Source organism: Daucus carota, chromosome 4 (assembly GCF_001625215.2).
Source record: "Daucus carota subsp. sativus chromosome 4, DH1 v3.0, whole genome shotgun sequence".
NCBI classification, from domain to species: Eukaryota; Viridiplantae; Streptophyta; class Magnoliopsida; order Apiales; family Apiaceae; genus Daucus; species Daucus carota.
In genome coordinates, this window is record NC_030384.2 from 691,931 (window position 1) to 715,500 (window position 23,570).

General features: G+C 38.5%; 1 protein-coding gene and 1 non-coding gene across 2 annotated transcripts; one reads left to right on the forward strand and one right to left on the reverse strand.

Annotated features, from left to right (window-relative positions):
- The first annotated feature begins 2,019 nt into the window (after positions 1-2,019).
- LOC108192275 (replication protein A 70 kDa DNA-binding subunit B) lies at positions 2,020-5,114 on the forward strand. The gene is made up of 9 exons (XM_064091473.1): positions 2,020-2,027; positions 2,084-2,361; positions 2,439-2,526; positions 3,318-3,399; positions 3,820-3,944; positions 4,032-4,317; positions 4,422-4,579; positions 4,699-4,816; positions 4,908-5,114. Exons 1-9 carry the CDS (start codon positions 2,020-2,022, stop codon positions 5,112-5,114), a joined length of 1,350 nt encoding a protein of 449 aa, XP_063947543.1.
- Positions 5,115-9,492: 4,378 nt separating this feature from the next.
- Positions 9,493-9,599, reverse strand: LOC135152504 (small nucleolar RNA R71). The gene has a single exon (XR_010291679.1). It is a non-coding gene; the product is annotated as a small nucleolar RNA R71 (small nucleolar RNA).
- Between the last annotated feature and the right edge of the window lie 13,971 nt (positions 9,600-23,570).

The following is a 23,570-nucleotide window of genomic DNA, read 5'->3' on the forward strand; positions in this document are numbered from 1 at the left end:
TACATATATATTAATACGATGTGTTAACTGCATACGAAAGGAAAATACACACTGTATTTACATCAACTGCATAATCAAATACTGAAAGCTTAACTGATACTGTCCACATGACATAAAGACCTCCTAGAAACACATAAATTAAACACAGTTTCCACCACCATCAATCAACCGACTATAATGAATTATACACATGCATCAAGTACACGGCGCAACTCAAATTATTTAGCATAGAACATAAACACCTTGTGAGATTAGTTAACCAAGGGCTTCCTCGCAAACACAGTAAGCATGAAAGCAATCTTACAGAATAGACAGTTCGTTGCAGGAGGACATTTCTCCTCTAAAAAAACCTTCACACAGGTAGAGTGAATCGGGCAGCATGCTTCGATGTCAACGGCATCTACAAGTTCTGGAAATAGTATATATGAATGGATATCGCTAAGATGGTTAACTGCGGGGACTATAAAATCCTGATAGTTCGGGTGGTTAACAACCCTAATTAGAACTTGTAGTGTACCAACATTATTCCCTTGCTTGTACAGACTACGCAAGATGAAATTACCCACCATGCATAGAAAATGATTGTTGGCCGAAAGTGTGTCCAGCACTGTAAAATGACCATCAATGTTTCCGGTCCCGTATATGATGGCACGACTTCGTCTATACAGGACGGCGTCACCAATTCCAAGATTTTCAGCTATGCGGAAGAAGTTGTCGAAACATAGCATGTCTGCAGGACTGCCTCTACAGCCATATTTGTACAGAGAACGCAGAGGGAACTTATCCAACAAAGAAGTTATCACAACCTCTCGCTGTGTCCGTGACCAAACTATAAAGAAATTGAAAAAATCTTGAAAACCTCCCACCAACAGAAGCTCAAGAAGAACAATAACTATATCAGTCGGAATGGTAGCAATGTTATTATTCTCTATCCTCATTTTAGAACTCGCGAAATACCTTTTCAAAGTAGATAGATAACTACAGATAAAATAACATGCAATGAACAAAATATCTCTAACTATATATAATAAGCTCAATGATAAGAACTTAATGCAGCTCTTTTATGATAGTATCGGTTACGCCCCCTCGCCTTACAAGATTAAATGTGGGGCATACGTGAACCCGGAAAAGCTGAGAGACACTAATATGCTTTTAATTCTTCAGGTACAATTCAGATTGCCTGCATCCCCAACAACTCTAGACCTCTCTACCCTTTGCCTTTCCTGGCACTTGATTATAAGCATCAAAGTTACAAAGCTTATAAATTACAGGAAAAAGCAACTCTAATTACAACTGATCAGACTATATTGTACAAATATAACAATAAGATAGTAAACACACACTGGATAGGTGCAACAACAAAATATTATTTTCACAGATTAAAGACATACAATAAGTGTACATAATTACATAGTTCCAAAACCAAACAAAATAGATGTTCTCGAATCAAAAAAAAAACACAAAGAACAGAAATAAAACTGAGTAATAATATATAATATAGATAATAATATTACATTCTATTACAAATACATTAACTAGATTTTTATTTTATTTCACAAACTAATTACACTTAAGAAAATTTTTAAATATTTTAATATATGAAGCGCCAATACGTCCCTCTCGAAAATAATATAGCGCTAGAATTTTTTATGTTTACAAAAAAAAAAGTGGCCTGTACATCATACAACTGAGATTAACATATAGATTATCTAGAATTCAAATACCACGCACACATAACCTCAAAATTACCTCTTAATAACAATTTAATATACGGGACTTTTAAGCTGCTACAGGTTACATTTCTAAGCTTTAAAAGGATCAGTTGGCTACAACACTTGAGTACAAACAGTTCATTCGCTCAACTCTCTTTTAAACAGCCTACAATGTCTCCATACTCGATGTTATCTGCCTTATCTCAACAATCTGACAACAAAAAAATTCTCGTGCGAGTTGGCCGTATATGGGAGGCAGTAAACAGAAAGAACAACACCCTACTCCACACCAATGTCATTCTGCTAGATGAAAAGGTATGTTTACTTATAATCTTTCCCTTCATTCATAAAAATGTTTCCTAAAATTTCAGGTTTCAGGATGATCATATTTTGGCCATAGTGCGCAACAATCAAAGAGATGCATTCCTCCCGATGTTAAAAGAAAACGAGGTTTATAGCATATCGAACCTAAAACTGGTGCCCGGGCCAAAGCTGTACAGAAGCGTTGATAGGGACCTCTCAGTCAATTTCTTCTACAAAACTAAAATTGAAGAGCATCAGGACACTGGCTCCATACCTCGCTACAAGTTTGAATTGCAACCTTTTCACAGGGTCAAAGACTTGGTCGGGGACACTAAATGTTTAATAGGTAAGCAACTATATAAACATACTTTTCATATGGTACTTGGTCTGTTTCATTAAATTCATATTTTTTTCCGCATTTAGATGTCATCGGCATGGTTATGAGCTATGGGCAACTGGAAAAAAGGTCGAATGATGCACAAAAGATGGATGTGGTCCTCATGGATACAAGGTTTGATCTCTCCATACGACTACATATGAGAAATAACCTACATGTGAACAAAACATGAAACTTCGGTATTTTCTATTTATAATCTGTTCCTCCAACTATTACAGTGTTGTTGCAACAACATAAAGTATGGCAGATTATAAACAACTAAAGAAAGAGATATTGAATTCCTACAGAATACTAAAGAACTATTGGTCTGCGTATAAATCGGTCTTCTTCATATTTAAATATTTCTGTCTATCACTGGTATTTAGAGTGCATACCCCTCTCCTGTTCTGGCAAACTGGCTGCTTAGTACATGTCTTCTAATTGTTCTGACAATTCTTCTTAAACTGGCCAGTGGGAATAACATTGGTATGCTCCTTTTCTTACTTAAACAAAAAAATACAACATTGACATATTTAGACATGCACGATACATGCGTCCTTCTGGCTTAACGGATTTTCGTGCCTACAGCCCAAACGGAGATGTAGAGTTAGGACTCCAACTTGTTCATGTCAAGTAACAACTTATGCTAAACCGGATGCTCTTCTTAATTTTAACAATCAATTTTCTAAAACAATATACTGGTTACAAGGGTAAGGAATGACATCATTTTAAAACAGTCATTTTACATTTAACTATATATTTACTCATTACTAGCCCAAAAAAGGGGTTTACACCCGATCCCAATCCTTGACACATAGTGTCAGCCAATAACACTGATTAATAAATTGCTTCAGTCCTTATTTCGAACTGGTTAACCATTTAGTTGTCTTTCTAAATGTTATGAACATTCTTAATACGGCTAACAGGCTTAAACGCGGGCTAATTGACATTATCCTTGCTGATTGCCATGCCGCTGCTTTACAGCTTTCATGCAAACAAAATGCAAAAGTCTGCCGCCTTCTGAAATCAATGTCTTAATCAGCATTACACATCCAAAAAACTATTACATGTCTCAGGTTTTTTTAAAAGCTTAAGGAAGATGATACACTATGGTGACAAATATATAAAACGGCTGCCAGGGCTCGCCTGCTTCAGACCTGTAACATAATTGTTTTTCAGGACTTCTGTTTTATACTTCTGGAATGTGCATTTTAATTGGCCAACTCAATGTTCTTAACATGCCATATGCTTGCTTCCATCATTGGAAACCTCCCCATTACCCAAAATTGCTTTGGTGCCTTGTCTTATTTTCCGTTCAAATAAATCAATGAATTCAAGTTTAATATACTTTTTCCCCATTTCATTTTTGGCCTGCCAATAATTGCTAATTTCTCTATTGCTTTTTCGTATTTTAATCTTCATGAACAGCGAAGAGAAGATGTTAGTAACCTTATGGGAAGACAAAGCGCTCCAGTTCATGTCCTCCATCCGAGAGGTCCAAGAGAAGGCAACCTTTGTTGCGATTACTGGGCTACTGGCAAAAAAGTTTTCAGGTTACATACTCAATAATGAAACAGACATCCATGTTTAGAGATCATATAAAAAGTATACTTCCCTGACACATGTAACTGTGTCACCAGCTACACATCAGGTGCTTCTTTCAAGTTATTTCATTTCAATATACCGTTTACTGCTAACATTGCAGATAGAGCCACACTGTCAAGCACTGATGCAACAAGATCATACTTCAATATTGATTACGAACCTCTGAATGCTCTCAACGAGAAGCTGTCTGCATCAATCGCGGGGGGACATAACTCCTTACAGGCTCCTACAGCAAGACAGTTTGTCACAGCCAATGAGAATCAGCCAAAAGAGCTTCAGATAAAGTCAATCTTGGAGGCTAAGATTCCAGTGGGGAACAATGTGAGAAACCTATTATGAGAAAAATGAAATATTTAGTAGCTAATTACATCGCACAGAATATATTCACCCACAAATAATACAATTTCGTCCTATTATTTATGCAGGTACTGCACTGTCTTTGTAAAGGAACAATAATTGACGTCCTCAATGGAAATGGGTGGTACTATATATGTTGCCCAAAATGCGCAAGGGCTGTTCGTGAATTGGAGGGGAAATTTTATTGTGCGGCCTGCACCGAAGAACCCTACCCAGTAACACAACGGTATATGATTGGCGCTCCACATATTAATCTGGCATTTTTCAATAGAGACATGCTCAATAGTTTGATTTCAGTTACATTTCACTAACACTTAAGCTTCAATAAATATGCTCTTAATCCAGTTACAGAGTTGTCATCCGTATCGAGGACGGCACAGGTTCAACAACTTTAACATTGTTCAACAAAGAGGCTGAACAAATTATCGGTGCTCCACTAAACACATTGCTGAAAGAGATAGAGGTATATCTAATCTGTAACAAAAGGGACAGTAGACAGTAGCATTGCCTTAAAGATATTCGATACTAAAATTCTTTTCTTCCTCTGTAAATAGAAGGAGAAGCTGGCAGAGATTCCTCCTGCGCTGAAGAACTTAATCGGCAAAAAATGTGCATTCCAGATAAAGATCACTCCATACAACATAGAAAAAGGCTGCGAGGAGTATACAGTCACCCGTGTCTCGGAGCTTTCACTGCCTCCTATCACCAATGACGCGGCGGACTCTTCTGAGGGCTCGAACAAGAAACAAAGGACCACTTGACCGCTCTAAATTTAAATCAGTAAAAACTACTTATATATATATATATATATATATATATATATATATATATATATATATATATATATGAACAATGCAGAGTACAACAGCCGTGTGTTGGGCACTAGAAATATCCTCTGGGTTTGAATCATTTCGTTTATTTCTCCATTTGCCCTTTTGGGTGTAGGTGTTCCAAACTTCCGTCAAGTATTTGATATATATATTGTGATCCTAAAAAACCTATTTATCAAGTGTTTTATATGGTCAGATGCATACCAAAGCGGGACAAATGTCCAAATTTAAACGACCATCAAAAATCTGCAAAAAAATTTCCTTATCTTCTTTCTTGATTTGGACACAACAGCCTAATCTTTTTAAATTTATGTATTTAATATAGTTGTAAACATGTCATACATGCTACCTATTCTATAGTTTTCACCTGCTCTGTTACAGAAATCATTTCGTTGGTTTTGTGACATTACACCGCTGCTCTCAAGTCCTAATATGAACACAACTGCGGACTTGCTTTATACTTATAAATTAGAGGGTCCTCCTCACATAGTTGGTCGCCATGCCCTAGACTGTGTCTTTGCTCCCTGTGATTGCTATGTTATTCTTGCTAACTGGACAATTACAGGACAATTGATGAAAAACTGCTAAGCTTTCAGTGTGCCTTCATTTCATGTCCTCTTTTCGTTAACAAACTCCTTGATTAAACAACAAACTGATATGATTTCCCATTTAGAAATCCTTATCAGAAACACAGTACTGGATCCGGTGCTAGCCAAATACCCGTGCCTCGCACGGGTTATTATGCTAGTGTTATATAATGCTCGTAAGTATTCTTCGAATAAAAATTTGAAAAAATATGTACTAACCTAAAAAATCTTGGATTTGTTCATTGGTTCCTGGATCTTTATTTTTTTGACATTGTCTAGACAAGTCATGCCCAAGAAAACAATATCCATACTACCAGCTCTTATCTCTTCTTGAACCTTATAAAACAGAGCCCTTGTGTAAAGTCTAAGGGCATCTTTTTCAATCTCTCTGCCTGTAATTGTTTTTGGTGTGAAGTCATCATAGTCTGTCAGTTTCTTGGCATTGTTCCTTTGTTTTTCAATTGCACTCTGATTGCATATGTAAAACTACCATTGGTTCATCATTAAAGTTTCTGACCTCGATGTTGTCCGCAGGGGTCCTACCATTGGTTCATCATTAAAGTATGCTGGAATCCACAAAGATCTTATGTCAAACATTTCTTTTAGCCAAACATTCTCGTTCAAGTCAAATTCATCAACAGCATCTGCCCATCCTTGTTCAAATTCTTCTGGCGTTATGTGATCCACCCAGATTACTCGTCCAAGTTTGTCCATGAAGCCTGATTCAGCACAGAAATCCGTTCCTAGCTGCGATTGTGTTATTTAAAAAAATGAAATGAGAACTGTGTAATGTTTTGAAATCTTTTAAGAACACAAAACCAAGCAACTAAATCATTGACTATAAAAGATGGCAAAGCTCTTATAATATTTGAATATGTAAAATCTTATTAGAATCCAGAAGACCAAAATCAAGCAAATCTGTCTACAATATACTATGGAAGGAAATTTTTTCATGATATGCCACATACATAGCCGATGCTTGACAGGTGGGAAAGAATATTGAAGAGCTGCTTTCATTGCAAGGTCTTGATCTGTAATAATACATTTGGGATCCTTACCAAACACCTTCTTGAAAGATTCGCATGCCCATATATAGTTTTTGTTGTCTTCCCGTTCAATCAGGATGGCACCAGAAGTAACACTCTTCCAATGATTGTCTATTCCTATAAGAGGTATGGAAACCATTCGATACTTGTTCGTCCTATATGTTGCATCAAAAGAAACAGCATCACCAAATACTTCATAGTTTCTCATTCCTTCGCCATCTGCCCAGTATAATTGTGTGAGATGATTTGCCGAGTCGGTTCCATATTAAAATTTAAAATTGGGGTCTGAAGATTCTTGTATGTCCCTGAATTTTTGAACAATCACATCAGCGTCATGCTATCCAATGTGTTGTTTAATATCCCTGGAAATGGTTTTAAAATCAACAACAGTTGCTCCTGCATCTTCATATGAACCTATCATTGATTTAAAAATGGTATACGCTCGTGAAGCACCAATGTTTGATTTGGAAGCATCAAAGATAAATCTTTTGTGGAACTCGGTTAGAGACCTACTACACCTCAGGAATTGCATTCCTACCTTACCTGCAAAAGGGTGATTGTGCGAATCTGAAAACTTTTTCACATAAAAACCACCGAGTTCATGAGACGCAAGCACAAGGTCTGCATGGCATTCACACTTTGTTGAAATCATTCTCCTCCGCTTTTGGAGTTTTTTGTCAACATTTTTGTCGTCTGGTGATAAGTGGATTTTATATGCACTTGGAAGCCTTCGTTTCGTCTTAAATCGATGATCTGACCTCAAGCTTTTGATGTTTTTGATATGTTTTCGTGTGATATTGTGTAGGTTTCTTTGGAGGAGGACGAAGAGGAGAATCATAGCTTCAATTGAAAAAAAACGGCGAAGCAATCGGATGTGCGAGTCAAAAGTTATGGACAAGGAAGCGGGCTGCTGAATTGGTGCACATGCCCCAAATCTGGCGCACCTGCCCCGTTGGCGCACATGCCCCAAATCTGGCGCACATGCCTCACTGGCGCACCTGCCCCAAATCTGGCGCACCCGCCCCACAACCTGGGCGCGAAATTAGACCCGTTTTGTCCGTTTCTGATCCGTTTCAAGGCCCGATCGCAGGGGAAGTTTAAGGAAGGCTTGGGGGACTAAAAACATAACCTAGAATGATTCCAAGGAGCACGTGACGGCTACGGAGAAGATCAAGATCGAATTTCATAGTTTTTACCTTTGTAATTCTTCGAAGTAGGCGTAACTTTGGATGTTCATTCGGATTTGTTTCGAAACTCTTGCTTTAATCTTTTAATATTGTTTAGACTATTCCGGACCATGTTTACATTCGAACCCATGATGATGAGAAGTTCGATTATGAACTAATCATTATCGTGGGATTCTAGCGGATTTACATATGGATTTCAGTAGTTGATTTGCCTTAAATAATTGTGTGATAAAGTTAATTTCTTCGTATTGGTTGTGTTTATTCGTCTTGGATGCGTAGCTAACATCTTAGATTGTTTGTTAATCTTTATTGAAGCAACAGTGGATATATTGATTTAGAACTTGCCATGCGAACATAGGATTATGTATTCAATATACATGATTGATGGTGTGATTTTAACCAGCTTGCATCGGCCTATGTAATCTTGATAGATAACTTGTTCTTCAACCATTATGTTTTCAAATTCTATAGACATATAGGGTCTATGCATAATTGGTGTCTATTTACCTTCTATCCTAATTGTGGATGTGTAGTAGTATGGTGCACGTATAACGACAGTTAGCGTGTATCAGTTTCGTGTTATCTGATTAGTTATCAACCATTACATATCGATAAGGCATAACTCTGAATGAAGTATATGATGAAGTTAGAATCCCATGTTTTATTCTCATAAATAATTCGATTAATTCTCTTAGTTATAATTCGACTTTAGTTAGTTAATTTAGATAAAACCAACCAACTTGTTAATTGTCTGAGCATTGAATAATAATCATACATTGGAGCATAAGTGCATATTTCTGAATACACCAGTCTCTGTGGGAACGAACTTAATTTGATTCTATACTACTTGTGACCACGTACGCTTGCGTGATTTTGTGCGAACAAATTTTTGGCGCCGCTACCGGGGACTCGGTGTTTTATTTTAGTTTATATGCTTGTCATTAGTGGTCGTTAAAGTTCAGTGACTTGGATTCTTTTCTCACTTTAGTTTGTTGTGTGTGTTTCAGGTACTTGAGTGATGTGTATGCGAACACGTTCTCAGGCTCGTAAAGAAGCATTGGCAAAAGCAGAAACGAAAGTGAACACTACAATGGGTGATCGACCACCAGTTGCGAATGATACTAAGGCTCTTAAGGCTTTCTCTGAGCCTAAAATCAATGATAATCAGTCGAGCATTGTCAGGCCAGCGATCGAAGTCAACACTTTTGAGATCAAACCGAGCACTATTCAGATGGTACAAAACTCAATGCAGTTTGGGGTGTCTCCGACAGAGGACCCTGATATGCACATTCGGGATTTCATTGAGATCTGCGACACTTTCAAGTTCAATGGGGTTACGGACGAGGCCATCAAATTAAGGCTATTCCCATTTTCTCTGAGGGATAAAGCTAAGCGATGGTTGCATTCTCTTCCTGCAGGATCTATTAAGACATGGGAGGATCTGGCTCAGAAATTTCTAACCAAGTTCTTCCCTATGGCCAAAACAGCTACAATCAGGAATGCTATCACTCAATTCTCTCAGTTGTCTGGTGAAACTTTATGTGAAGCTTGGGAACGCTACAAGGAGATGCTTCGAAAATGCCCACATCATGGGATGCCTGATTGGATGGTGATTAATTGCTTTTATAATGGCTTGGGTCCTCAATCGAGGCCAATGCTCGATGCAGCATCAGGTGGAGCTCTATGGGCTAAGAGCTATGATGAGGCTTATGAGTTGATCGAGATGATGGCCGCGAATGAATATCAGAATCCTACTCAGCGTCTTCATCAGGGTAAGGTAGCAGGGATTCTAGATGTTGATGCTACTTCAGCCATAGCTGCTCAGCTTAAGGCTCTTACTATGAAGGTGGATTCTTTGGCAAATCTAGGAAATCAGCAGCCACCTTCAGTCTGCGAGCTCTGTGCTGGGGCACATTCTTCGGATCAGTGTGCTATATCGAGCGAATCCGCTCAGTTTGTGAGTAACTTTCAGAGGTCGCAACAGCCAGCTCCGGCCACTTATCATCCCAATAATCGGAATCACCCGAATTTCAGCTGGAGCAATAATCAGAATTACATGCCACAACAGCAGCAACAGTTTCAGCAGCAAGGATCTAGACCTTTTAACCCTTCTGGTTTTCAACAACAGTTTGCACCGAGGCAGCAATTCCATCTACCCGGATTCGAGCAACAAAATCATGGGGTGGCTGGACAGTCTTCCAATGAAAGATCAGAATTGGAAGAATTAAGACTAATGGTTAAAAGCCAATCGGTGTCAATCAAGACTTTGGAGAATCAGATTCGTCAAATTGCTAATGCGTTAATTAATAGACCACAAGGAACTCATCCTAGTGATACTGAGGCCAATCCGGGCAAGAAGGAAGTGAAGGAACAGGTACAGGCTGTCACCTTGAGATCCGGAAAGGTTACGAAGGATAAAGAATCAGCAACAGAGCGAAACAAGGAAGAGAGTGATCAACAGGTTGAAACACCTGTACTCTCATCTGAGTCTGATAGTGGAAAAACTGTTGTTGAAGCTGACAAGAATAAAATCAACGAGGAAGCAAGCAAAGATTCAGCCGAAAAGTCTAGCCCGAAAACTGATACTGGGGTCGAGCAAGTATATCCACCTCCACCTTTTCCGAAGAGACTTCAAAAGCATAAGTTCGACAAACAATTCACAAAATTTCTAGAGGTCTTCAAGAAATTACAAATCAACATACCTTTTGCGGAGGTTCTGGAACAAATGCCGAGTTATGCTAAATTCATGAAAGGTATTTTATCTCGAAAACTCAAACTTGAGGAATTGGAAACTGTGGCTTTGACCGAGGAGTGTAGTGCTGTGTTGCAACAGAAATTGCCCCCGAAGCTGAAAGATCCGAGAAGCTTCACAATCCCGTGTACTATTGGGCAATTGTCATTCGACAAGTGTTTATGTGATTTGGGAGCTAGCATCAATCTGATGCCCTTGTCTATTTTCTTGCAACTTGGTCTTCCGGAGCTGAAACCTACTAATATGTCTTTGCAACTGGCTGATCGTTCGATTACATACCCAAGGGGGATAGTTGAAGATGTGTTGGTAAAGGTAGATAAGCTAATCTTCCCTGCTGATTTTGTCATTCTCGATTTTGAGGAAGATAAAAAGATTCCCATCATCTTGGGGAGACCAATCCTTGCGACAGGGCGGACTTTGATTGATGTTCAAAAGGGTGAACTCACAATGAGAGTTCAAGATCAGATGGTCACCTTCAACGTGTTCAATGCCATAAAACTTCCATCAGATGAGGAGGAATGCTTTAAAGTGGATATGCTCGAAGCTGCAGCTCATTCGGAAATTGATAACAGGCTGAAAACTGACATCTTGGAAAGGGTTCTATCAGGTGACTCAGAATTCGGTGGTGAGGAGGAAGAAGAACACCTTCAATACTTGAATGCTTCTCCTTGGAGAAGAAGAATGGAACCTCCAATTGAATCTCTTGGGTTATCGGAATTGAAAGATTCTCATGAACGACTGAAACCCTCTATTGTTAAAGCTCCTAAACTTGAGCTTAAGCAACTTCCCGAACACCTAAGGTATGCCTTTCTTGGTGAATCTTCTACATTACCTGTAATTATTGCATCTAACCTTTCAGGTATCGAGGAAGAAAAGATTTTGAGAATTCTTAGGGAGTTCAAATCAGCCATTGGATGGACTATTGCAGATATCAAGGGAATCAGCCCTTCTTATTGTCAACATAAAATTCTGATCGAGGAGGGTAGTAAACCCACTGTTGAGCATCAAAGAAGACTTAATCCAATAATGAAAGAAGTGGTGAAGAAGGAGATTCTTAAGTGGATTGATGCCGGCATTATTTATCCAATCTCGGATAGTTCTTGGGTGAGCCCTGTTCAATGTGTGCCTAAGAAAGGAGGCATGACCGTGGTAGCTAATGAAAAGAATGAGCTCATTCCGACGCGAACAGTCACAGGTTGGAGAATATGCATGGATTATCGGAAGCTCAATAAAGCCACCAGACTAGATCACTTTCCATTGCCTTTCATTGATCAGATGCTTGATAGGTTGGCCGGTCACGAGTACTATTGTCTTCTTGATGGGTATTCAGGGTACAATCAGATTTGTATCGCACCAGAGGATCAGGAGAAGACCACTTTCACTTGCCCTTTTGGCACATTTGCTTTCTGTCGTCTTTCTTTTAGACTTTGTGGTGCACCAACAACTTTTCAGAGATGCATGATGGCTATTTTCTACGAGATGATTGGTACCAATGTTGAGGTGTTCATGGATGATTTTTCTGTGTTCGGTACTTTTTATGATGAATGCTTAAGCAACTTGACGATGGTGCTAAAAAGATGTGTGGAAACTAATCTCGTTCTTAATTGGGAAAAATGCCACTTCATGGTTCAAGAAGGCATAATTCTTGGGCATAAAGTTTCGAACAAGGGTCTGGAGGTGGATAAAGCTAAGGTGGATACAATTGAAAATCTTCCTCCACTAATCTCAGTAAAGAGGATTAGGAGTTTTCTTGGTCACGCGGGCTTCTATCGACGGTTCATCAAGGATTTCTCTAAAATCACCAAACCCTTGTGCAACTTGTTAGAGAAGGATGTGCCCTTCAAATTTGACGGAGAGTGCTTGGCGGCGTTTGAAACTCTCAAGAAGAAATTAACCACAGCACCTGTTATTACTGCACCTGATTGGAATGAGCCTTTCGAGATGATGTGTGATGCTAGTGACTATGCGGTGGGAGCTGTGCTTGGTCAGAGAAAGAATAACATCTTTCATGTGATTTACTATGCTAGTAAGACTCTCAATGGTGCTCAGCTGAATTACACTACCACGGAGAAGGAACTACTGGCTATTGTTTATGGATTCGAGAAATTCAGATCTTATTTGCTTGGGACAAAGGTGTTTGTTTACACTGATCATGCTGCTATTCGGTATTTGGTATCGAAGAAAGACTCGAAACCTCGGTTGATTCGATGGGTTCTTTTGCTTCAGGAATTCGAGTTGGAGATCAAGGATAGAAAGGGTACTGAAAATCAGGTGGCTGATCATCTCTCTCGGTTGGAAGATCAAGCACGAGCATCCAAAGACACCACTTTGATCAATGAGTCTTTTCCTGATGAACAATTATTTGGGGTCCAAGAGGAAGAGCCATGGTTTGCGGACATAGTGAATTATTTGGTGAGTAATGTCATTCCCCCTGATTTGTCTTATGCTCAAAAGAAAAAGTTCCTTCATGAGGCGAAGTGGTATCGTTGGGATGAGCCATTCTTGTTTCGTCAAGGTTCTGATCAAATTATCATAAGGTGTATTCCATACAGTGAGATTGAAGGAATCTTGCAAGCTTACCACGACTCTACTTATGGAGGACACTATGGAGGACAGAAGACAGCTGCTCGTATCCTGCAGGCGGGTTTCTTTTGGCCTACGCTCTTTAAGGACGCTCATCAGTTTGTGTTGAAGTGTGATCGTTGTCAAAGGGTTGGTAATATCTCTAGAAGGGACGAAATGCCCCTCAATGTACTCCTTGAGGTTGAAATCTTTGATGTGTGGGGTATTGACTTCATGGGACCATTTATCTCGTCTAGCAATAATCTCTACATTCTTGTCGCTGTAGATTACGTGTCTAAATGGGTTGAAGTCAAGGCTTTACCAACCAACACCGCTGCGGTAGTCATCAGTTTTCTTCAGAAGAACATATTCACTCGTTTTGGCACTCCTCGAGTTATAATCAGTGATGAGGGATCACACTTTTGTAATCGCAAGTTCACAGCGCTGATGGAACGATTTGTTATTAATCATAGAGTTGCTACTGCATATCATCCTCAAACGAATGGGCAAGCTGAGGTATCTAATCGTGAAATCAAGCGAATCTTAGAGAAAGTTGTGAGTCCTTCGAGGAAGGATTGGGCGTTGAAGCTTGATGAGGCCGTGTGGGCTTATAGAACGGCTTATAAGACTCCATTGGGGATGTCGCCCTTTCAATTGGTCTATGGAAAAGCATGTCATTTGCCCGCGGAGCTAGAGCACAAAGCATATTGGGCCTTGAAGAAATTGAACTTTGATATGACAGCTGCTGGTGAGAAAAGAATGCTTCAAATTAATGAACTCGACGAGTTGAGGCTTCAGGCGTATGAGAACAATAAACTCTACAAGGAAAAAGTCAAGAGATGGCATGATAGGAAGTTGGTGCAAAAGGATTTCTTCATTGGCCAACAAGTGTTACTTTATAATTCTCGCCTAAGACTATTTCTGGGAAAGTTGAAATCTAGATGGTCGGGTCCTTTCACAATAAAGACGGTGTTTCCACATGGAGCAATTGAAATATATGAAACAACACCGGAGGAATCATTTGAAGTGAATGGACAAAGATTGAAGCCATATTTCGGAGGACCGGTGAATCGCGAATCGGTAAGCACCATCCTCACTATTATTTAATTCTTGGGACTTCACATCAAGCTAAGGACGTTAAACAAGCGCTTCGTGGGAGGCAACCCACGCGTTTTCGTGTTTACCTTTTTAGAAAAAAACAAAAAAAAAATTTGGAGTTAGAAAATTTTTGGGGTGTTAAACCACTGGCGGAACGGGGCAGGTGCGCCAAAACGCGCGGCACCCGCGCCGAACTGCCAGTGGCGCTTTGAAGCAGCCACGGTTCGCTGTGGGTTTCGCGCACCCACGCCACGCGCAGTGCACCCGCGCGGGCGGCGCGCCTGCGCCATTTCGGCAGCCCGGTCTGCTATATATAAAAAAAAAATTTGCCTTCGTTTTTTACATAAATCCCAGCCTTGTTTTATATTTCCCAGCCCCCATACCCTTCCATATCTTAGAATTAGCCCCAATATCCACCCAAATCAAATACAAATCACAAACCCATATCATCTTCTTCCAAATCCACATCTATACATACATATACTTACAACTCCATACACACCCACAAGCACAATCTCATCTCTTCCTTCAAACACACTTCTTTCTAATCCAATTCAAATACTACATCCATATACATTCACCTATATACACAATCCTACACCACTTCCTCTCTTTCACTAAATCTTCCAAAAATCTCTACACCCACTACACACCTTCAATCCCATGGCACCCAAAAGAGCTGTACGAACCACATCCACGGATTCATCGAGTTTGGGGGTTGAGGTTGCTAAGTTCACAACTACGGAAGCTAGAGAGGAGTTTACTCGGCTTATGGGTAAGCCTATTGCTAAGGAGAGGGGGTTCTTGCCTTCACCGGGAGATGGTGAGTTGGTGCGGATGATTCGGAATAGGGGTGGGAGTCGTTTTGTGAGGTACCGGCACCGGTGCCGATGAGTATTGTGCGGGAGTTTTATGCTAATGCCCGAGCGGATCAAAACGGGTATTCGGTTGTTAGGGGGTTGACTGTGGATTACACTTTGGAGACAATCCAAGCACTTATTGGGGGTACGGAGATGGAGTCCACTCAGGATGATTGGGTGCGAAAGGACAAGAGGAACATGGATTTAGATCAGATTGTCTATGAGTTGTGCATTCCAGGTACTAAGTGGAAGCGCAATCCGTCCACTAACGTGAGGGTCTCTTTCCCTGCAGCTACTATGAACAGGTATGCTCGAGCTTGGAACCTGTTTATTTGCTATAGTATTATGCCATCAGGACACCATCATGATGTCACTGTCGATCGGGCTATATTGTTGTTTGGGATTTTGAGTGGGGAGTATGTGGATAGTGCATACGTCATCCATCAGAACATTATGAGATTTTTGAGGAGTCGCATTGGAGTGGCCATACCTCACGCGACGATAGTGACTAAGTTATGTACTGCAGTGGGTGTTCGTTGGTCCGATGATGAGCAGTTGCAGATGCCGGGTGCCGCTATTGATCATGCTATTATTGAGCGGCTACCTGAGTGACAGGGTGGTTACGCCAGTCTTCGAGGATTGGGTTATAGAGATGCCAGTGGCAGACGGATGAGGCACCACCTCCAGTTTCACTAGTTCGAGAGATCGCGGGGCCTTCTGAGCCCGTGAAGAGCTCTGGTATGGGGAGCCGTGGTTTCAGTGATTCGCAGTATAGGCGGCTTGCGAGGCGTATGGATACTATGCATGATATGCATAGCCGTTTTGCGAGGGATTTGACACAGGCGTTGGGGGCTTCTTTTCGTGCTACGGGCGTAGACGTTGAGTGGCCTGTGTTCGGTGCTGACATGATTTATCCTCCAGCTGACTCTTCACCCGACGAGGGTGAGGAGAGTGATCGTTCTGACGACTTCTAGGTACATTCGATCCTTTTTATCACCTTCAATGAGGACATTGAAGATTTTAAGTTTGGGGGTGGTAATCTAAGGACTAGTAGTAGTGTGTGTTCATATAGATTGCATGATGCATATAGTTTAGAGTATTATCTATCTCATATAGTGCATGTTAGTATTTTATATATATATATATATATATATATATATATATATATATATATATATATATATATATGCTGGTGTTTAGTATGTGTTAGTAGTTTCATATAGTTGCATTTGCATGAATCATGAAGTTGTTTTCCAAGTTGATTTCCTATGATGATGATTTTATGTGCATAATTTCTTGGCTGGTAGTCTTGATTACATGTGATGCCTTGTTACTTGGAAACTACTTGTGTGGAAATTGTAATTACACTTATGCTCTAGAGAGAAGACTTAGACTAACTTATTTCTTGAGTCCTTGCGTTGAGTCGGGCGTAGAGTGTGGATTATTCCCTTTTTGAACTTAGAGTTTGTAAATCTTAAGTTTGGGGGAGTTAAGGGATGAATATGCCTTTCTAAAAAAAAAGAAAAAAAAAGAGAATAAAAATTATCAAGTACCCCTTTGAGATCAATGAGAAAAATGCAATGGCATGTGAAAGGGACGATCCATGTACTTGTGCTGGTATTAAGTGCAAATGTATTAGAATAAGCAATTTCTTGGTGACTTTTCACAACCCTTGATTACTGGAGAATTACTTGATGAAAAAAAAAGAGAAATAGAATAAGCAAAGTCGAAAGGCGGTCGTGACTCAATTACACTGAGAAGCGTTCCAACCTTAGACTTAGCAAGAAAAAAAAATAAAATAGAAAAAAAAAAGAGGAGAGGCATAAGAATCCGTTAGTGACCCTAAATTGTAGTTGACTCTTTAGTAAAGAAGTGTTTAAACCTAATTCTGATTAACGGCTCATAGTGAGGACTCTGTTGAAGTTTGATGGTCTTTGTTTTTGTTTCACTAGAGAGCATGCTATCACACACGATGCACTTCACACTTGTAGTGGAAGAGAACATAGCGAATGTGTAAAAGAGATGAATGTCGAGAATGTTGCATATGCTGAGGATGCTATGTTGACAAGGATTACACATCATGATTCGCGTAGATATAGGCATTTAGTTGCATTCATGCATTAGTAGTGTTTGTGTATGTCTATGCTTGAGGACAAGCATCGGTTTAAGTTTGGGGGTGTGATAAGTGGATTTTATATCCACTTGGAAGCCTTCGTTTCGGCTTGAATCGATGATCTGACCTCAAGCTTTTGATGTTTTTGATATGTTTTCGTGTGATGTTGTGTAGGTTTCTTTGGAGGAGGACGAAGAGGAGAATCATAGCTTCAATTGAAAAAAAACGGCGAAGCAATCGGATGTGCGAGATTAGGCCCGTTTTGTCCGTTTCTGATCCGTTTCAAGGCCTGATCGCTGGGGAAGTTTTAAGGAAGGCTTGGGGGACTAAAAACATAACCTAGAATCATTCCAAGTAGCACGTGACGGCTACGGAGAAGACCAAGATCGAATTTCATAGTTTTTACCTTTGTAATTCTTCGAAGTAGGCGTAACTTTGGATGCTCATTCGGATTTGTTTCGAAACTCTTGCTTTAATCTTTTAATATTGTTTAGACTATTCCGTACCATGTTTACATTCGAACCCATGATGATGAGAAGTTCGATTATGAACTAATCATTATCGTGGGATTCTAGCGGATTTACATATGGATTTCAGTAGTTGATTTGCCTTAAATAATTGTGTGATAAAGTTAATTTCTTCGTATGGGTTGTGCTCATTGGTCTTGGATGCGTAGCTAACATCTTAGATTGTTTGTTAATCTTTATTGAAGCGACAGTGGATATATTGATTTAGAACTTGCCATGCGAACATAGGATTATGTATTCGATATACATGATTAGTGGTGTGATTTTAACCATCTTGCATCGGCCTATGTAATCTTGATAGATAACTTGTTCTTCAACCATTATGTTTTCAAATTCTATAGACATATAGGGTCTAAGCATAATTGGTGTCTGTTTACCTTCTATCTTAATTGTGGATGTGTAGCAGTATGGTGCACGTATAACGACAGTTAGCGTGTATCAGTTTCGTGTTATCTGATTAGTTATCAACAATTACATATCGATAAGGCATAACTCTGAATGAAGTATATGATGAAGTTAGAATCCCATGTTTTATTCTCATAAATAATTCGATTAATTCTTTTAGTTATAATTCGACTTTAGTTAGTTAATTTAGATAAAAACCAACCAACTTGTTAATTGTCTGAGCATTAAATAATAATCATACATTGGTGCATAAGTGCATATTTCTGAATACACCAGTCTCTGTGGGAACGAACTGAATTTGATTCTATACTACTTGTGACCACGTACGCCTGCGTGATTTTGTGCGAACATCAGGACGACCTGATCTTGAGCAAACAAAATACTTCTCTATAGTATTACCATCCCTATCACTCCTTTCAGTGGACCGACGTACATCAAATCCAGATGATCTACCGTATTCCTTGTAGAAAATAAAAGCTTGATCAAGATCACTATACCGCTGATCAATGTAAGGTTTCAATCCCTCAGAACATTCAGGGATCCAGTCTCTACCAAGCTCTTGCACATCAACATCAAAATTTTCTTCAAACCTATGGTGATCAAACACAGTATTGCTACAAGCATCTGTAAACAATAAAAGAATGAAACGTAAAGTTCTAATCTCGTAGACAAGAATTCAGAAGAAAATAAACTTTTATCAGGATACATAGTTCTAATCTTTTCGAGAAAAAGAGATCAAACCAGAATTCGACTGCAATTCAGTGTTCCGGATAGTGTTCTCCATCGCAAAGAGCTTCCCTTTGAGATCAAGCAAACAGACAACTGTAACGACGAGATAAGGAAATAGATGATTTTGAGGTGAGAATCAATCAAGGAGAGTATTAAAGGTAAGTTTTGTAATAAATCTTAGATCGATACAAACAAATATACGTAGATAGAATTTTTTGTTTTAAAAGCTTCCGTATACTGCCCTTATGAATGATTTAATTGTATTTATACAGTATGTATAGTATTTTCTTAGATTACAATATGAAGACTGATCCAACGGTTAGCATTCACGTCTGTCGCTTATGCCCCGTCTCTTTTGAACCTTCCCCTATATATATATATATATATATATATATATATATATATATATATATTTATATATATATTTGCTGTTTTATTTAATTAAAACTCGGCATGACAATTCTTAGAATTATCATCCCTAGTGTATGTGTGTTATTTTGTTTTTCTTTAATCGCTATGACAATCTATTCAATTGTCATAGCGATTTCTATTGGCGTGTCGTATACTCATTATTTCATTCCTCGGTATGACAATTGCTCGAATTGTCATATCGAGCACTTCACTCGACCGCGCACTGAAAAGCTCGGTATGACAACCCCTTCCTTTGTCATACCGAACTTTAAATAACCCCTATGACATTTCAGTCCAATGTCATAGCCGCACTTCATCTTCTCCATCATATACATACACTCCCATATCTATACACACACGATTTCAATCGGTTTTTCAAGTTTTCTCTTCAAAAACTTGCTGGACACTTGATTCAAGCTTTAATTGCTTGCTAGTTACGATTTAAATCGAGTTTTTAAGCCGTTACTCTGCCCGTTTTTCGCGAAAATCGAACCCCCTTTCGCGCGATTTCAAGGACTGTTCTTCGCGATTCTTGCTCGGTTTTGGACTCTGACCCTTGCTGTGTTCATCTCTGTGGGTTCTCTACTAGATTTCGAAGCCATTGCCTGTGTTGGGTTTTGGATTTTTCAAAATTAATTTGATTTGGGGTTTCTAATTTTGAAGAGTTTTTGTCGATTTAAGATCCCGTTTGGCTACTTGAGAGTAATTGGGACTCGTTTGGGTTGTTGTGAAATTGAGTTTGGCCATTAAAAATTAATTAACTATTAATTCGAATTTAATCAATTAATTCAAATTATTAATTAATTCGTTAATTGTTAATTAATTATTAATTGAAATTTGCGAGAAATTTGAGAATTAATATTTTATTTGAAAAATTCTCGCTTAATTCAATTTTTAATTATAAAAATGGAGGGCCAATTTGTGATCGAGGAGACAAATTATAATGGCTATTTAGATCCTGATTCTAGTTTGGAGAGATTCAAGCCATGGGTGAGGTTTCTGAACACTCAAAGTCTAGTCAGTACGGCGATCACAGCACATGCAGACTTGCAGATTAGACCACTTCAAGACTTCTATTCCACAGCCATCAATACTACTCTACTGGATAACTACAGGATTTCAAGGGACATCACTGGACGACGAAGCATTACAATTACAACTGATGATGTCAACATGATTCTTGGGTTTCCACGAGACAATTTTGCTGAGATTCCGACAGATGATGAATTAGTTCAGTTCTTTCAAACCATACTTTATCAAGGAGAAATACATCTGCCAAGAATGCTGAAAGGGAATCTGAAACCTGAGTGGGATATGTTCTTCGATACTCTGGCCAAGGTCTTTGCACCCACTACTCGAAGGAACTTCAACAATATCTCCTCCCTTCTCGAAATCATTGGATTTTGCATTGCTCACAATCAACCATTCAATTTTGGGAAATTGATTCTAAAGGAGATTCTGAAGAAGTTGGGACCACTCAGAGGTCGGTCTATTGATGAAAACCCCAGGGTATTGTGCTTTTACCCTCGGTTTCTAATGTTGTTTTGGGAAATAGTAGAATAATTGTTTTTTTATTCTTACAATAAAGAACTAAGATTCTATGATGTTATTATTGCTTAGGTTCTTAATCCGGATATAGTGATTGACACTTGTATTTAATGCACATGCCTTAATTCATACGTTAAGTAATTTATTTTAAATTACTAATTTCTGTATGGGGCAATGACATTATATACAGAGTGGGATATTAACTATACAAGGAAACAATGTCCAAAAATTATATGCGGGTGATGATGTCCTCTTGAAAGCTCATAAAGGTAATTATGCTTTAGTCCTGCAGGCAGATTTGTTCTTGCATAATTATAAGGTTGAGTGGATGATCAAGAATAAAAGATATTGATTAAATTAATTGTCAGATATTAATTTAATTAGTGGACATGCGATATCTTAAACATGGGGAATTTATAAGCAATTAATATGGGAGCCGAATTAAATAATTAATTTATGGAATTAGGAAAGGTAGTGCAAATATTAATTCTTTAGTGGATTGAATTAATATTTAATGACAGTGGGGCTGGCCCGGAATGTCATTGGAAGGCCTGATCTAATGGTCCATGATCCTTACTGTAGCCTATATATATTCTCGTTCTCCTAAAGGTGAAAGACTTACCAAAACGAATTCATCCTAGGGTTTGAGAGAGGCAGACGTTTTTCTCAAGGAGCCAACTAGGGTTTTGGGTTTTCGGAGCTTTAAGGAAAGGCACACCTTGGGAGATCGAAGGCCACACTTCGTCCAAGGAGAATTAGGGAATACAGTAGAAGACATGGATTTGAATCGCTTGCGCCGTAGCGATTAAGGTTAATATTCTTTTCGAACTTTTAATTAGTATCATAAAACGCAGGGCCAAGGTCCGATTGTTGCTTCACATAAATCCCAACAATCTCTTTCAATTAATTTTTATGGACAATAACAACAAATTTAATATCTATACATGTCGTCAACTTAACTAACATAGATCTAAACAGTTAAAACTTTACTTATGAAAAATGTTGAGTTATACTAAATCATTTGATCATAGAGTTTAGCAATTGATCACACAAATGAAATAGTGAAGGGATAAATGCTTCTTAAAATAAGCAAATAGAAAGAATTTTAACTTAGCTCATTTTTTAGCTTTCCTTTCTCCTTTGGCTTTTGGTTCTTCTCTCTTTAGTTCATCCACTAAGAGATTTAGATCAGCGATCAAAGCAGCTTCTTGTGGAGTTTTGATAAAATCTTCAATTTCTTCAATTCTCTTCTGTAAGGTACTCCATCCGTCCCATTTTAGTTGTCACATTTGGTTTTGTGCCGGTCAAATTGACTAAAGTTTGACTGAAATTTATTAATATTCTATTAATTGATAAAATTACAAAAATATATCATTGGAAATAAATTTTAATCTACTCTAAGATGTAATTTTCAGTTTTTTAAAATAATGAAAGAGTGATTAATAATCTTTGGTCAAAATTTAGTCAATTTGACCAACAAAAATAGAAATGTGACAACTAAAATTGGACGAAGGGAGTAAAAGAACCGAAGTCTCTAGCTCCATCAAGAGTAAACCATAACTTATGTCCACTGTTACAGCATCTGAATTCCATTTCATTTCGATTTACTCGAAATTTACTTCCAGGGACACTATATAAGGTTTCTCTTCTCTTTTCATCCAGAACAACTTCTCTCTGCTTGCCAGAACAACTTCGCATTCTTCAGCAAACTGAGCTTCCAGATTGTTTAAAGATCCAATCACCCTGATGTACACTCCTTTCACAATAATGGTCTTGAATTTATTCAGACGGTTGATGTGAATTTCTTGATCAAATCTTTGTACCTTATGGGATTATCAAGTGTGACAGCCCGCAAATCCGGGGGTCTGGATTTGGTGCCACTAAAAGAAAAACAATTTAAATCCTGTAATTTCTAAAAGAAAGTAAAAACAAATATTTCAAACCCTGATTTTTTTTCTTCTTTTCTTAAATAAGGTTTTGAAGAAAGGCCCATTTTGAACCTTTTAAAACACTTTTGAAAAATTGTATTTCTGAAAACCAAATAATTTAAAACCTTAGAGCATTAATAAAAGGTTTAATAGGAAACACTTTAACCCCCTAAAAACAGGATCGCATCCAGGTTACAGTATTAAAATCAGAAAACACCCAACCTGATCTCTGATGTATAACTTAACCACTTGCAATCCTTGCAGCTTAGCATCACTCTCAAGCGCAGCCTAATCAGTAATTCATCTTTGTCGTTAGCTGAAAGGTTTAGAATTGAAAAGCAAGAATGAGCTAAAATGCTCAGCAAGTTCTAGTAGTAAAATAGTGTGTATAAAGATAATTTGCAAGGTTGAGCTATGAATCGCTCAGCAGTGCCAATTTGAATAAACAAGAGATATAATCGAAAAACATTTTATAAGAGCAAGAGTATAGAAATCATGCATGCTTTGAATATAAAGCAGTAAACCATCATTTGACATAAAAACCAAGTATGCTTTGAGTATAAAGCCTTAAGTCATCATTCGATATAAAACTGGAAATCACCTTTAACTAGCATGCTTTTAAAACATAAGAGAT